Here is a 13,650-nt window from a genome sequence, read left to right as displayed (position 1 = left end):
AATAGTACAACCTAAATGGACCTAATGGTGGCCAAATCTAGAGATGCCTCTAAACTTTGGATCCGAAGAGAGTGCAAAAAAGAAGTAGAGCTACTCCAATGAATCACAATTGAGACCAGGAAAGTAAACCTTACTCATTTATTAAACAAGAACCAGCATATTGATGTGTTTTGGGGACGCAACGCCTTCCTCAGAATGGCTGGATAGAACACGACTCCCATGTACACAGGCAGCCTAGATGCGACTGGTCATCCTCTTTCTTCCCTAATGCATCCAGACTGCCCATTTTCACAGGAGCCGCATTCTATCCAGCTATTTCAAAGAAGGCGCTATGTCCCCAAAATGCATCAATATGCTGGTCATTGCTTAATAAAGTGGAGTCAGGTTCACTTTCCTGGTCTCCGTAGTAATTCATGAGAAGGGTTGTTCCATAAGCCATTAAGGAGGCTGTTCCCAACTTCCATAAGATTGAGAATAAATGTCTAATCTTTGGGGGTATAACCATTTAAACGTCCGCTGATCATGAGAAAGAGATTCCTTAGATCCGCCATATGAATGTAGTGGTTGCCAAGTACACATGCTGCTGCTACATTCATTTCCAAAGAGAAGCCAAGAATATCTCTTGACTATCTCTGGCAGTCCCATAGAGGTGACTGGAGCAGCATACATGCTCAGCCACTACATTCATATGGGAAGTCACATAACTCCCATATCATGATTGCTGGAGGTCTCAGCGTCAGACCGCCAACAGTCAGACACTTATTGTTAAGGACATATTTAGGCCATGCGCATAGGTTAAAAGAGGCATTCCCATCTCAGTAAGTTATCCGATCGCTGGATCTTCCACCATCTCGAGATTTCAGCCCTGGCACATCCTGAAGTTCTGGCAGTGGTGGATGTGCATGCATGCCCCCTCTGCCAGGACTTTGGAAGGCGCAATGGCTTACATTTTGGCATTGGTAGGGTTCCAGTGGTCGGAACCTCACCAATCAGCAAGTTAACCCCCTATTGCCTCACTTCAGTCATCACAGCTCATCACAATGATGGCTGAAATATGGCAATAAAGAAACCAGACAGCTGGTACTGCCCATCATAAAGGCAGGAAGACTTGAGGCCTACTGAACATTATTACTGACTAACTAAAAAGAACACCAAAATGACTTGTAACCAATGGGAATAGATTATTGATTTACATATATGGAAACAAACTAATATACACTTCTAATAGGAATATGAAGCATCAATAATTCATATAAAACAGTTTGTATGTAGAGTAATTCTAAAAGTAAACTGTAATGACGATCAAAAGGAGAAATATGCTTTAAGCACTCAACATATAAAAGGGTTATTCCCATTTTATACAAAGTGACAATATATAGATATATTAGATTGGGGTCTGACCTCTGAGACCCCTACCAATCCTGAATGAAGGGGTAGCAGCACTGATTTAGAACTGTGTCCCCTTCTATGTTTCTTCTGTACATCAGCACTCCCAGTCACCCAACTATGAAGAGTACTGCAGCTGATCCTATTCACTTTAAGGGGGCCGTGCTACAGTTCCCTAAACAGTGGAAGGCTGGGGTGCCACCTTGCCAGGAAACGAAGTAGAAAAAAAAACAACACACAGAGTATCCTAGTGATATATCATCACTTTACATAATGGGAATACCCCTTAAAGGGGTAATCCAAAACATTTTTAACTTTTGCTATTGATGATTGTTCGGATCTCCACCGATCAGCTGATCCCTGGTACCATTGTAACTATGATTAGAGCAGGAAGTAGAAAGCGCTGACCATAGCACAGCCTGAGTTGGTACTGCAGCGCAGCTCCCATAGAATTAAACAGGAATTGCACTTGCAATACCAACTCGGGCCAGTACGCTGTGGACAGTGCTTTCTGCTTCCTCTACAGAACATAGCAACAGTGGCACCAAAAATCAGTCATGAATAGGAAAAGTTTAAATTGTCCTGGAATATCCCTTTCAATCTACAAGTCATATCTAAGAGTAAAGCAATAAGGAAGAGACTCACATGGTAGGATGCATAGAATGGTTAGTTCTAGCTAAGAGCGGCAATGCCTAGAAACACAGCATCAACATGCATGTAAAAGAACCCCCCCTGAGAAAGCTGATGGTGTAAATATATGCAAGCACAACCAGCACTCTCTAAAATCTTCTATTCACCTCGGCTTTGTTGCCTGTTGACTATGCCGCCCAGCGTCCAACGCCGGTCCAAGCGCCGTAGATGAGCCTTGCGCCTCTTAGTTACTAATGTAGATGGATGTAAATATGAGGAGACAAACAAAGAAAAAAAACATGACAGGAGGATGTGAATAAAAATAAGGAAACAAAATTACATGAACCATTAAAAAAATGTTAAAAACGTAAAATATAGAAACTGGTTAAGATGGTGGACGGAGGCATTATAACACCGGGGAGGCGATGAGGAGGTGACACTTAATGGAGTTACTTGACAATATACAGAGAAAAAGGTCACAAACAGTTTCGGTAAAGGCACATGTGATTTGTCCAAGAAATACATGGCTTGTAAATCAACGCGAGGATGAAACTATGGGGGCGCCAATTGGCCCCTCGGTCATGGAGGTCAAAAGTATTATAAGCATCACAAGGTAGGTAGTGGCTCTTGTACAGATTTTTGCATTGAGGCCTATGAAGTCCGAGTTAGGTCAATGAATGAATGGTGGCATAGGTCATGATGTAAAATTGTTTCGATAGGTTTTGTTGACATCCAGTTAATACAATAACCTGTATTTGATGACTTGTGTGGCGGTATTATGGAGACAAACCAATGAACCATGTAAAGTGATGTGGTTAGGCTACCTTCACACGGTGTATTTGTGATCTGTTTGATGTCCAATGGATCCATAGGTCCCCATTCACTGGACAGAAGCCCTTTTTGGCCTATATTTGTCTTGGATACCATTTTTGTCTGGATGGAAAAGTACTTCAATAGTCCATCCAGACAACAAAATGTATCATTAAAGGGACACCGTCATCAAGAATCGACCTATGAAACTGATATCAGTGGCACACAGGTGTAATGGAGTGATGTTCATTAGAGATGAGCGAGTATACTCGCTAAGGCACATTACTCAAGCGAGTAGTGCCTTAGCCTAGTATCTCCCCGCTCGTCTCTAAAGATTTGGGGGCCGGCGCGGGTGACAGGTGAGTTGCGGCGGGGAGCGGGGGGTGAGAGAAGGAGAGAGAGATCTCCCCTCCGTTCCTCCCCGCTCTCCCCTGCCGCAACTCACCTGTCACCCGCGCTGGCCACCAAATCTTTAGAGACGAGCGGGGAGATACTCGGCTAAGGCACTACTCGCTCGAGTAATGTGTCTTAGCAAGTATACTCACTCATCTCTAGTGTTCATTAATGCCTATTATGCAGAAATGTAGATTTTGACTGTTTTATATTTTTTAAAACTCTCTTTCGCCGTATGCAAATTAGTTGAGGAGAGTCAAGGAGCTACAAGGGTTAGATGTAACCTCCCCAAGTGATGGGGGTCTCTGGCTTTTGATGAAAACCCACGCCATTATAAAGCGAGCATGCACATTATAATCTTTCACATGTGCAGGATTTCACCCGAAGTTCGGCACTTGACGGTGGGGCTGCCCTGTCAATCATTGCAGGATGGGCGTTTTTACCGCCTACAGGGCTGTCCAGCAGTACAATGTTATGCTCATTTAAATACCACACGGGGTTGAGGACAATGCAAATTCTGGCGCAATTAGGGGGTGTTTGATAAAAAGGATTGACACTATCTAGTCTGTGTGGCAGCACGATGAAAATGGTGAGTAGAACTTAATACCCAAGAAGTTGACCACCCAATCCTTTTAAATGGATCCCAATACAGTTTATGGGTGACCGATGCCTCCATATGGCATCTGCCACATGCATCCATTTAACAGATACGCTATGATCTTTTCAATAGCTTGTTATGATATAGTCATTAAATAGATTCCATATAGCCTATGAGTGATGGGTGTATTAAACAGATGGCTCACAGTGGCATCCCTCACCCATAGGCATCCATTTATCAGATGACATTACATCCTTTGAGAGACCGATGCCACAAGTATTTAACATAGCCTCCATTAAATATATACATCAGGAACCTTTCCCAATGCATCTGTTTAACGGAAGCCATTAACGCAGTTTAGAGAGAGCCTTACAGTCATAAAGAGGATTAGCTACTTGAACAATATTTAAGTTTTGAAATCCATTAAAATGACGAGAATCCATAGAGAAATGGGATTAAATATGTAGCCTCTGCTTGGAATCATCTTGCATAGTTGATAGGTAATGGAGGCAATTATAGACTTGCGAGTTCATAAGTTTACGTCTCACAATTCTGGAGTCACTGAAAGGTTATACGCACTTGCAGCTTCCGGAACCCAGAAGTAAGACTTTTCATCCTCCTCCATTAATAAGGAGCTTTAATCCTACCATAGTGTCACTAGAAAGGTAAGATTCTGGCCTTTAAGGATCAGCCTGTTTTGGGCCTTCAGAGCATTTTTTTTTGTTTTTTTCCATTGACACATTTTTATCACGGCAAAGTTATATGAGGGCTTGATTTTTGTAGGTTGATTTGTAGTTTTTTTTATTGGCACCTTTTTAAAGTACATATAAGTTTATTAAAAACTTTTTTCTTTTGCTTTTTTTGGTGGGGTGAGGGGTGTAAGAAAAAACTGCCATTCCGACATTGCATTTTGGCATGTTTTATTTATGCCACAGAACGTGTGGTATACATGACAGATTTATGAAACGGTCTAAAAAAGAAACGTAGCTGCTCATAGCAACCAATCACAGTGCAGCTTTTATTTTAGCAGATTAGAATACAAAATCAAAGCTTCGCTGTGATTGGCTGCTATAGGCAGCTAAAACAGTTTTACTTGCAGACCGTTTCATACATCTCCCCGTTGACTCTATTCCGGGTCAGTCCAAATAGGACAACACCAAATGAGTTTTTATCATGTTTTAGTACTTTTGATCAATAAGAACAGTGAAAAGTTTTGCGACGCCACATTCTGCAACCTGTTATCCGATAATTTAGTGTTGCTGATTTTCCTGCGGCTCTGCAGCAGATTTCACCCTTTCAATTGAAGAGGGGAATTCTGCTGTGGTCCCGCACCAAAATGCATGTTGCGTCTTTGACGTGGGAATTGATACGGATTTTCTGCACCAATTCTACACCATACTGCAGGTCAAAAACCATATCAAAATCCATCAATTCGGATATCATGCGGCGTGAAGGAGTAAAATTTGCTGTGAAAATCCGCAGCATAAATTGGCGTGCGACACATTTAGAATCTGCGGCACTGGTCAAATTACACCGTGAATTCTCTCTACAGCGAATGCATGGGATTTCTTACAGTTCCATTTGCAATGTCTGTACCGTAAATGCGGCAGATTTATGCTGTTAATTCTGCTGACAAAAATCCACCGTTTTTCCATCCCGGGTGCAAATACAGTTCACGGTCAATTTTCAAACACTTGCACTTATCCGCTGTGACATATCACTCTGAAGGCAGGAAATATATTTCAAATGCAGTGAAATATTTATTACATATCCCTTTCCTACTCTACAGCAATTTCACAGCGCACAATGGTCATCATCAGATTCTTGTTAGCAACAGATGATATAGTAGGTACGCCTCATGCGGTAACCACACATTTAGCCATAGCCCAGAACTAGATGTGCAAAATATAGATATGTCAACATTCTACAAATTGTGACATGCCACAGAGTTCCAATTTTACATGAGAAAACAGAGGTGCAAATGGTAGCTCTTCTTTTCGCTTGGGTAGGGCATCAGTATACAGGACCATTCCTGCCTAGTGCTAGCCTGGAGAAAGCAGTTATACCCTATGAAGTATTGTCATCTGCAGTCCCTATGCACTTAATTCACATAGTAACATAGTATGTTACTATGTTCCTCTAGTTCAGCCTATCACCCCGCAATGTTGATCCAGAGGAAGGCAAAAAACCCAAACAAATGCGGTAGAAGCCAATTTTTCTAGTTTAGGAGAAAAAAATTCCTTTCCGAGTCCAATCTGGCAATCGGAATATTCCCGGGATCAATAACCCTTCTGATGCAATTAGGGACTATAACATGTAATATTGTATCGCTTAAGAAAGGCATATTAAACTCTTATTGAATTCATTCTCAGGCAGAGACCTCCACAGTCTCACTGCTCTTACAGTAAAGAACCCCCTTCTGTGTTGGTGTAGAAACTTTCTTTCCTCTACATGTAGAGGGCGCCTTCTTGTTACAGTCACAGTCCTGGGTAGAAGTAGATGATGGGAGAGATCTCTGTATTGTCCCCTGATATATCTATACACAGTTATTAGGTCGCCTTTGAGCTGTCTTTTTTTCTAACCTAAATAACCCCAATTTTGTAATCTCTCTGGGAAATGTAGTCCGCCCATTCCATTTATTACTCTAGTTGCCTGCCTTTATTTCTGTAAGGTATGAACCTCTCGCAGTAAGTATTTAAGATGTTTTTAACATTACCCATTTATGGTTTGTACTCTTATTTTTGAGGACATTGTCCCAGTCAATATGATATATGGCATCACTAAGCTGATCGAACTTGGCCTTACTACATTTCAGTATTTTTGTAGCTCCCCAATAAAACTTCCTTTTATTGGGGAAATGTATTCTATTATTGTTTCTCCTTCCATGTATTTCTACCCATAAAGACTCCACATGTTCATCTCCCTCCCATATATCTTCCCCATAATGGGGGCTTTAAACAGAATATTACATAAAGACAAAGCCCTCTCCCTTCCTGGTTTTTAAGTTCCTTTCTAAACACACTGTAACCCTGTAAGTTAACCGCCAGTCACAGCTTTCATCCACCAGGTCTCAGTTATTCACACTATGTCATAGTTTTCTTCTGACATTATTACTTCCAGTTCAACCACCTCCAATTGATTAAGACATCCAGACAGTAGACATCTTTAACAGATGGTTTTATGATTTGGAGGAGATGATCTGGTGATTGATCCAGCTTTGGGTCCCGGTCTTCCTTTTATTTTTAGTTCCCTGATGATCTCAGCAGTAATATGCTTGGGGAAAACGCGTATGAATTTGATTTAATCATATGCCAGGGTGCAGCAGGTGATTAATAGGCAACAGCCATCACTAGAGTGGGGTTGCCCTTCTCAGGGCAAATGCCCTGCAGTTAGGTGAGTGTCAATGTGGGAAACAGTTTAGGGACTTTTTCTGTTGGTTATATCCCTTAGGCTATCATCTTCCCTGAATCCAGATGTTATCTATCAGCCATGATATCAGGACTCAGTGAAATATTCTATATATCACATGTAAATACTTGAAGAGCATCACGAGGAGATTATTCTCTTTTCTTTGCATCATCATGCTCCGTATAGTATAATTTATCTTTATCCCTATTTTGGCGTTTTGTGAGTATTTTAAAATTATAGTATTTGGTTTTATTAGTCTAAGAGGCCTCTTTTTCCCTGCAGTAGTTTCTAGTGATTTTACATCTGAGGGTCAATGTCCCTAATAACACCAAGCTACCAGAATCAGGGGCTAGAAGTGTTTTTTCATGTGGGCAGATGTACAGAAGCTCATCATACCAGAAACGGTTGCCACTTGTGTACTTTTTTTACACGCCAATGTCATGATGTACTATGCTCCGTATTAGACACAATCCCTCTGCTCTGGACATAAACTATATAATATGCCTTGGGTGCTGATGGGTAATTCTGTAACACATTATTTCAGAACCTCAATCATTTTAATGATCTGGTGATACGGAGATTTAGAAATGATTTTTAAAAATGCACCAAGAAGCAGAATACAAGTTCTTACGGAGCAGGAATGCAGACTGCAAAATGACAGAGTAGCTTTTACTTGGACTCAATTAAAAGCTGGATGATGCCTGTCTTAGAACTTCAAAGGAAATGTAAATCTTCTCTAGACCTTCAGCTGGGAGGAGCAGCATGAGGAACACTGCGTACAGCCTTCCAGGATAAAGAATAGGCTTAATGAAGAAGAATGACACAATCAGACATACGCTACCGTTTGGCGCTAGAGTCCTATTATAGCAAATGAAAAGGGCATTATAGACATTTGGAAAAACAACCAAAAACATGGCTGCTTGAATATGAATGAGGCCGGATGGCAATTCTACACGCAACCTGCAGAGAGGTTTGGAGCTGTTTTGGGGAAGAAATCAGTCATGTTTTTTTAATCCTGTACAACCCCTTTAAGTCATGTCAATTTACAAGGCCATTAGAATAGCATTCTGACATATTTTTAACTCTTGGAGTGGCTAATGCAAATACCTGAGAGACTGACGCTCCATTAAGAGTGAATGCAGCACTGGTGCACTTGCGCTACTGGCGAGTCATTCAGTCATTTCCTCACTGTGGAAGGGTGCGGGTGCAGTAACCCTGCAATGATGACGACAGGGGACACAGGTCCCTGTTCTTGAGATCAGCGGGGATCTCAACAGTGAGACCCCAACCAGTCAGCAAGTTATTCCCTATCCAAAGGAAATTCTATTACAACCTCCTTAATGATACAGTGTTTTTTAATTTTTTTTCTTCTGTTTTTTCATCTCCACATTTTTACTTTTCTGTTTATTAGTTGTAGGAGGGCTAGTTTTTTGCATAACGAGTTGCATTGTGAATGACACCATTTTTCGGTACATATAATGTATTGTGTAAATTGTAATATTTGTTAAGAAGGCAGGACCAAAAATTCCACTGTTTTTTGGGTTTTGTTTTTACGGTGTTGACTGTGCACTATAAATTATGTTATTGGGCTTTTTTGGTAGCTGTGAGGGGATAAATAATGTGTTCATTTTATCGTATGGGTCGTTATGGATGTGACCGTACCCATTATGAAGCGCTTTTAATTTTTTCTATTTACTTTGCCTTGACAATGGACAGAGGTCCTATCAGCTCATTTGCTGTATGGAAGTAAGTGCTCCTGGCCACCCATTCAAACAAGTAGGTAGTTGTGTCAGTTTCTAGGAAACTACTGTGTAGAAGCAGCATGTTAGTTCTAAGGGCCTGTGAGGGTCTTGGCAGTCAGACTCTCACCAATCAGTAAATGATGATGGGAACAACTCGAAGTTACGATACTGCTTAGAAGTCAGGTTTCTACTTAAAGAAAACTTGTTTGCAGATTCACCCTGCCATAGTTATGGGCAAAATGAAATACTGACAGGCTTACTCATTAAAAAAAAAACTACATTATATTCAGAAACACCATAGAAAACCGAGCTGGGCGCATGATAGGCCATCAATGGTAGATCTACGGGGTGCATTGCTTGGGACTCCTGTTGATCAGTTGCTTGCCAGGTCATTACACTCCTACATTGAACTGATTGCTGCAGAAAGCAGACCGTTCCTTTCCTACTGTAGTGGCCAGGCTTGATATTACGGGGAAAGTCCCATTAATTTCAATTGAAGGCCTGTAAAATCAAGCCTTGCCACTGCAGTGGGTACGGAGCTGTCTGCTTCCTGCAGAAATCAGCTCAGTGCACAAGCTCTGATGAAGAGCTGATCGGCACAGGTCCCACCAATCTACTTTTGATTACCAATCCTAAGAATAGGCCGTCAATAGTTTACAAATGGACAGCCCCTTTATAAAAAAAATTAAGTATGAAAGTTATTTTTGTCTAAGTGGCTACATGTCACACACAGGTGAAGCACATAAAAACCATATACCTCGCTTGTACTTGCTGCACAGTCCGAAATCAGATAGTCAATTGCTGGTAATATGTACATGGCTCCGAGTCACAAACCACTATGTGGTTGAGCTTGATTCTATTATGTTCAACTGATATGATGACAACTGTTTTACAGATCTACAGTTTAATACCCATTTTACATAGACACTGAGTACTTGTTGTAATAAACTGTATATTGAATCCAAACTTGGTAGAGTCACAAACTTTTAACACTTAGCAATCTAGCAGAACCATGTGCAAAAAGCTCATAAAACCAAAAATACTGAAATCATTTCTGATCACCCATATGTTTCGTATATAACTTACCATCTCCTGATTTAGAAGTGTTAATTTCAGAATCATCTTTGGTACCACTCTGAGTATCTAAATACGTAGCAGGAACCCAACCTTGCTCTTCTGCTGTGCTTACAAACCACCAGCCTGAAAGAAACAAAATACGCATAAATTTTCACCATGATGGACCACACATTGAGAAGATCTACTAAACAGATCTCTACATCTCTCCACCTGACTTGCTGGGGTAACTGACATTCATGCCTCAATAGCTCAAGCACATACAAAACACAGCATGAACTATTTTGTACATTGACAAACAAGTGAAATAATTAAGGAGAACCTATCACATCTACTGACCAGTGGTTTAGGTGCCATACCTTTACAGCAGTGTCCCCGTTGATTTCTCCATCCCTATGTTGGTGTTGGTTCACCTGCAGGGACTTCCGTTTGTTTTGGAGTCAGATACTAGTTGGCTGTCAAGTTTGTGGTCTCCATCGCCCAATGTCAATGGCTGACGTGATGCAACATTGGACATGGTGGAGACTGCCATAGTATCTGGCTCCAAAAGTAACCAAAGCTGCTATGGGAGACTGTAGGAGGCTAAAACCAAAATAAAGACACCAGACGAATCAGCGTGGATACGACTATAAAGTTATGCAGGCTGGCCAGAGAATGTGACAGATCCTCTTCAACATTTTAGGTCAAGCGTCCACACTCTAAAGTGCGCCATGTTTCATATACCCAGCAGGGGAAATGAACAGTTGTGGCCAGATCGTTATGTATTACTAGCAATCATTTTTGGACCCAGCAGTGGAATACCCTGTGGTCAACTTACTGATAGATGACCAGCCTATGAAAATAGAATTGTCCAAAGCCAACAACCCGGGGTATGGCATCATCGTTATTATACAGTGCAGCTCTAAAAAGCCACTTCCATTTATCGAGGTGCTAGCCGTCACCAAACAAGTCCAACAGAATTGCCAGAATGTGCTGTTTCATGTTTATCTGTTACACATAAAGGATTTGTTTCACTCATCCGCAAACCATTTGGAAAAAAGCTGGTGTGGAAGGAATGCCAGAATTCCGGTTATTGAAAACAGATCTCCATTGTTGGGTCTTATTTTTATGTTAGAAACTATTCACATATTACTTGACATTCATTTATAATTGGGAACTGAAAAAAGGGACACAGGATGACACTCAGCTGACTGAAATAACAGCGCCGTTACCCTCCCAATCTCATAAATACATGGATAGTTACAGTAACTAGAAGGAAGTTTTGCACACTGTATATTTACTAGTCAAAGTAAATAAATCTTGTTATTTGCATAGTGCCAACTTATTACGCAGCGCTTTCAGGTAATTTTTCATTTATTACCCCCCACCAAGCTGGGTGCTCACTTTGCTGACCTTGGAAGGATGGAAGGCTGAGTCGACCTTGAGCCGGCTACCTAAACCATTTGGGGTTTGAACCTACAACCTTCAGGTCATGAGCGAGAGCTTACACTCAAGGCTCATGCCTTGATCCTAATAGAAATATAGTAGGGGTATTAAAGGGGTATTTCCGTGTCAGACAAACAAGCTTGAAATGGGAATACAGGGCTGCTCTCTTAGCCACCGGTGGCTTAGATTACGGAAACAGTCAAACAGGCTGTTCTATACTATTTCCATAACTGCTATAGAAATGAATGGGAGTTGCATAAACAGCGTAGCACATCATGATACAATGTTTCTCTAAATTCTGAAATGTGAAAATGGTTTAGCACATTGTGCTATCCTGTTTTCGGAACCCCCATTTACTTTCGTGGAAGTTATGGAAACCAAGGAAAACAGCCAATTCAGGTGTGACTGGGTCATGGGACCCATGTTCATGAAGTGTGCCCCAAATCTAGATGTAGCTCGCTGTGCTATTCAGTTTTCGCAACCCCCATTAATTCCGTGGAAGTCACAAAAACAAAGGAGAACAGCCAATTCAGATGTGACTGGTTTATGGGACCCATGTTCATGAGGTGTGACCCAAATCTAGTAGACTTTAATGGCATATCCTATGTATACACCATATAAGTCTGATATGGGAACGGTACAAGGCTCCTTAATATTGCATTTGAGATTCTAAAATTGCTAAAGAGGTTGTCCATTTTGGGAAAAAACTATTTTGTCAAAGGAATTTCCCCAATAATAAGCTGATCACATGATGTCTTCTGCTAGAATCCCCAGTGATCAGCTGTAATCTGTATGGAAACTGGGCAGCAAGTGTTCAATTTCTCTGCAGTGCCACCACTGGACGGATGACGCATTACATGGTTTTTACTGACATCAGCAAATTGCCTCTATAAAGCACAGCTCTGCCAGGTACATGTGTACCCTCTGGCACATCTCTACTAGTAGTCATGATCAACAACTTTTGGAAGTTATGCAAAGAGAGAAGTCTTAAACGTTAGTCCACTCTGCTAAAAACAGGTCAAATCAGCCACTGATGGACACTTATCAATGGGTTGCATATTGAAAACCCCTTCATAATCTATAATACAAAGCATGAACCTGGTCTTACGACTGTTTTTCATGCCAACCATAGCAGCTAACAAGATGTAAGTAGGTAGTAACTTATAGATTATAGGCATACATATTGATATATGAGCAGTACTGAACAGATCTGAAGACATGGGCTGTATTTTCTCAGTTTTGGAGCAGAGGATCATGTTCTAATTCTGTCTAATACAAGGTTCATGCGCTCGCTCTCATTGTTAGCTGGTCAGCTGAGGTTTCATAGGATTCTAATGACCTAAGGCGTTTACAATTCAATATGTTGCTTGAAAGATGGACTTAAGTGAGCCAAAGAATGAAATCATATTGATTTACACTGGCTCAACTATGGACACACAGTACAGTACAGAACTAGCATATCTAGACCCTCTTTAACGAGGCACATTAGATCACATAGCCAAGCTATCTGAAGTGACGCAAACAGGCAATCCATCTCCTTTGTATGCTTTCTGCAACTTTTAGCCAGTATCAGGAACTTTTTTGTGAGTCTATTCGTAAATCCAAGCAAGATAAGACGTTATATTATAATGCACAATTAGAAGGTATAGCACAAGGTTCAAAACTAAAGTAGCAGTTGACAAAGTGCAACATTTTCCAGCCCTTCACGATAACATGGTGGCCACAATACAGTAGTGAGTATATAGGAACGTCCCTGAAGTTCAAGACAGATGTCCGATTACAGGGCAAACGGTCTACCCTTCTAATAGGTTTATAGCTAGGCATGGAAGCCTACAGACAAGCCACTGTGATAAAGACGCAGAAAGAGCACAATGTACTTTCAATCAGGTTAGAAGTCCGTTCATGAGAAGAGAGAGGGGCTGTAGACTGAGCCGGCATACAACTTACTGATGGACCTGCTAATGAAAAATTCTGCATCTTGGTATATACTGTGATCAGTGCCAGGCTTAAGATGGATGGCACTCAGTGTGGATTATTTTTGTCCCTTCCCTAGTCATATAGAAAAAAACTATATATATATATATACATATATATATATATCGCACTAATAGGCAGTCTGTCTGTATTTTGCTTGCGCAGAAAGCAGCAAGATAGCAGCATAAGGGATCCAGTCCACGGGCGGGT

At 41.1% G+C, this 13,650-nt stretch overlaps 1 protein-coding gene across 5 annotated transcripts in view; it reads right to left on the bottom strand.

Annotated features, from left to right (window-relative positions):
• SH3PXD2A (SH3 and PX domains 2A) overlaps positions 1 to 13,650 on the bottom strand; it is a 327,632-nt gene that overhangs the window by 33,543 nt on the left and 280,439 nt on the right. For 3 of the 5 annotated variants that reach the window (XM_066600881.1, XM_066600884.1, XM_066600885.1), the window contains 2 exons: positions 10,054 to 10,167; positions 2,184 to 2,267 (listed from right to left, as the gene is read on the bottom strand). In XM_066600881.1, the coding sequence (XP_066456978.1) occupies positions 2,184 to 2,267; positions 10,054 to 10,167 (198 nt within the window). The remainder of the gene's footprint in view (positions 1 to 2,183; positions 2,268 to 10,053; positions 10,168 to 13,650) is intronic. The other 2 variants (XM_066600883.1, XM_066600886.1) reach the window with 1 other exon arrangement.

This window comes from Eleutherodactylus coqui, chromosome 4, assembly GCF_035609145.1.
Source record: "Eleutherodactylus coqui strain aEleCoq1 chromosome 4, aEleCoq1.hap1, whole genome shotgun sequence".
Lineage (NCBI taxonomy): Eukaryota > Metazoa > Chordata > Amphibia > Anura > Eleutherodactylidae > Eleutherodactylus > Eleutherodactylus coqui.
Note: the sequence above shows the minus strand (reverse complement) of the source record. Positions and strands in the feature narration are given on the sequence as shown.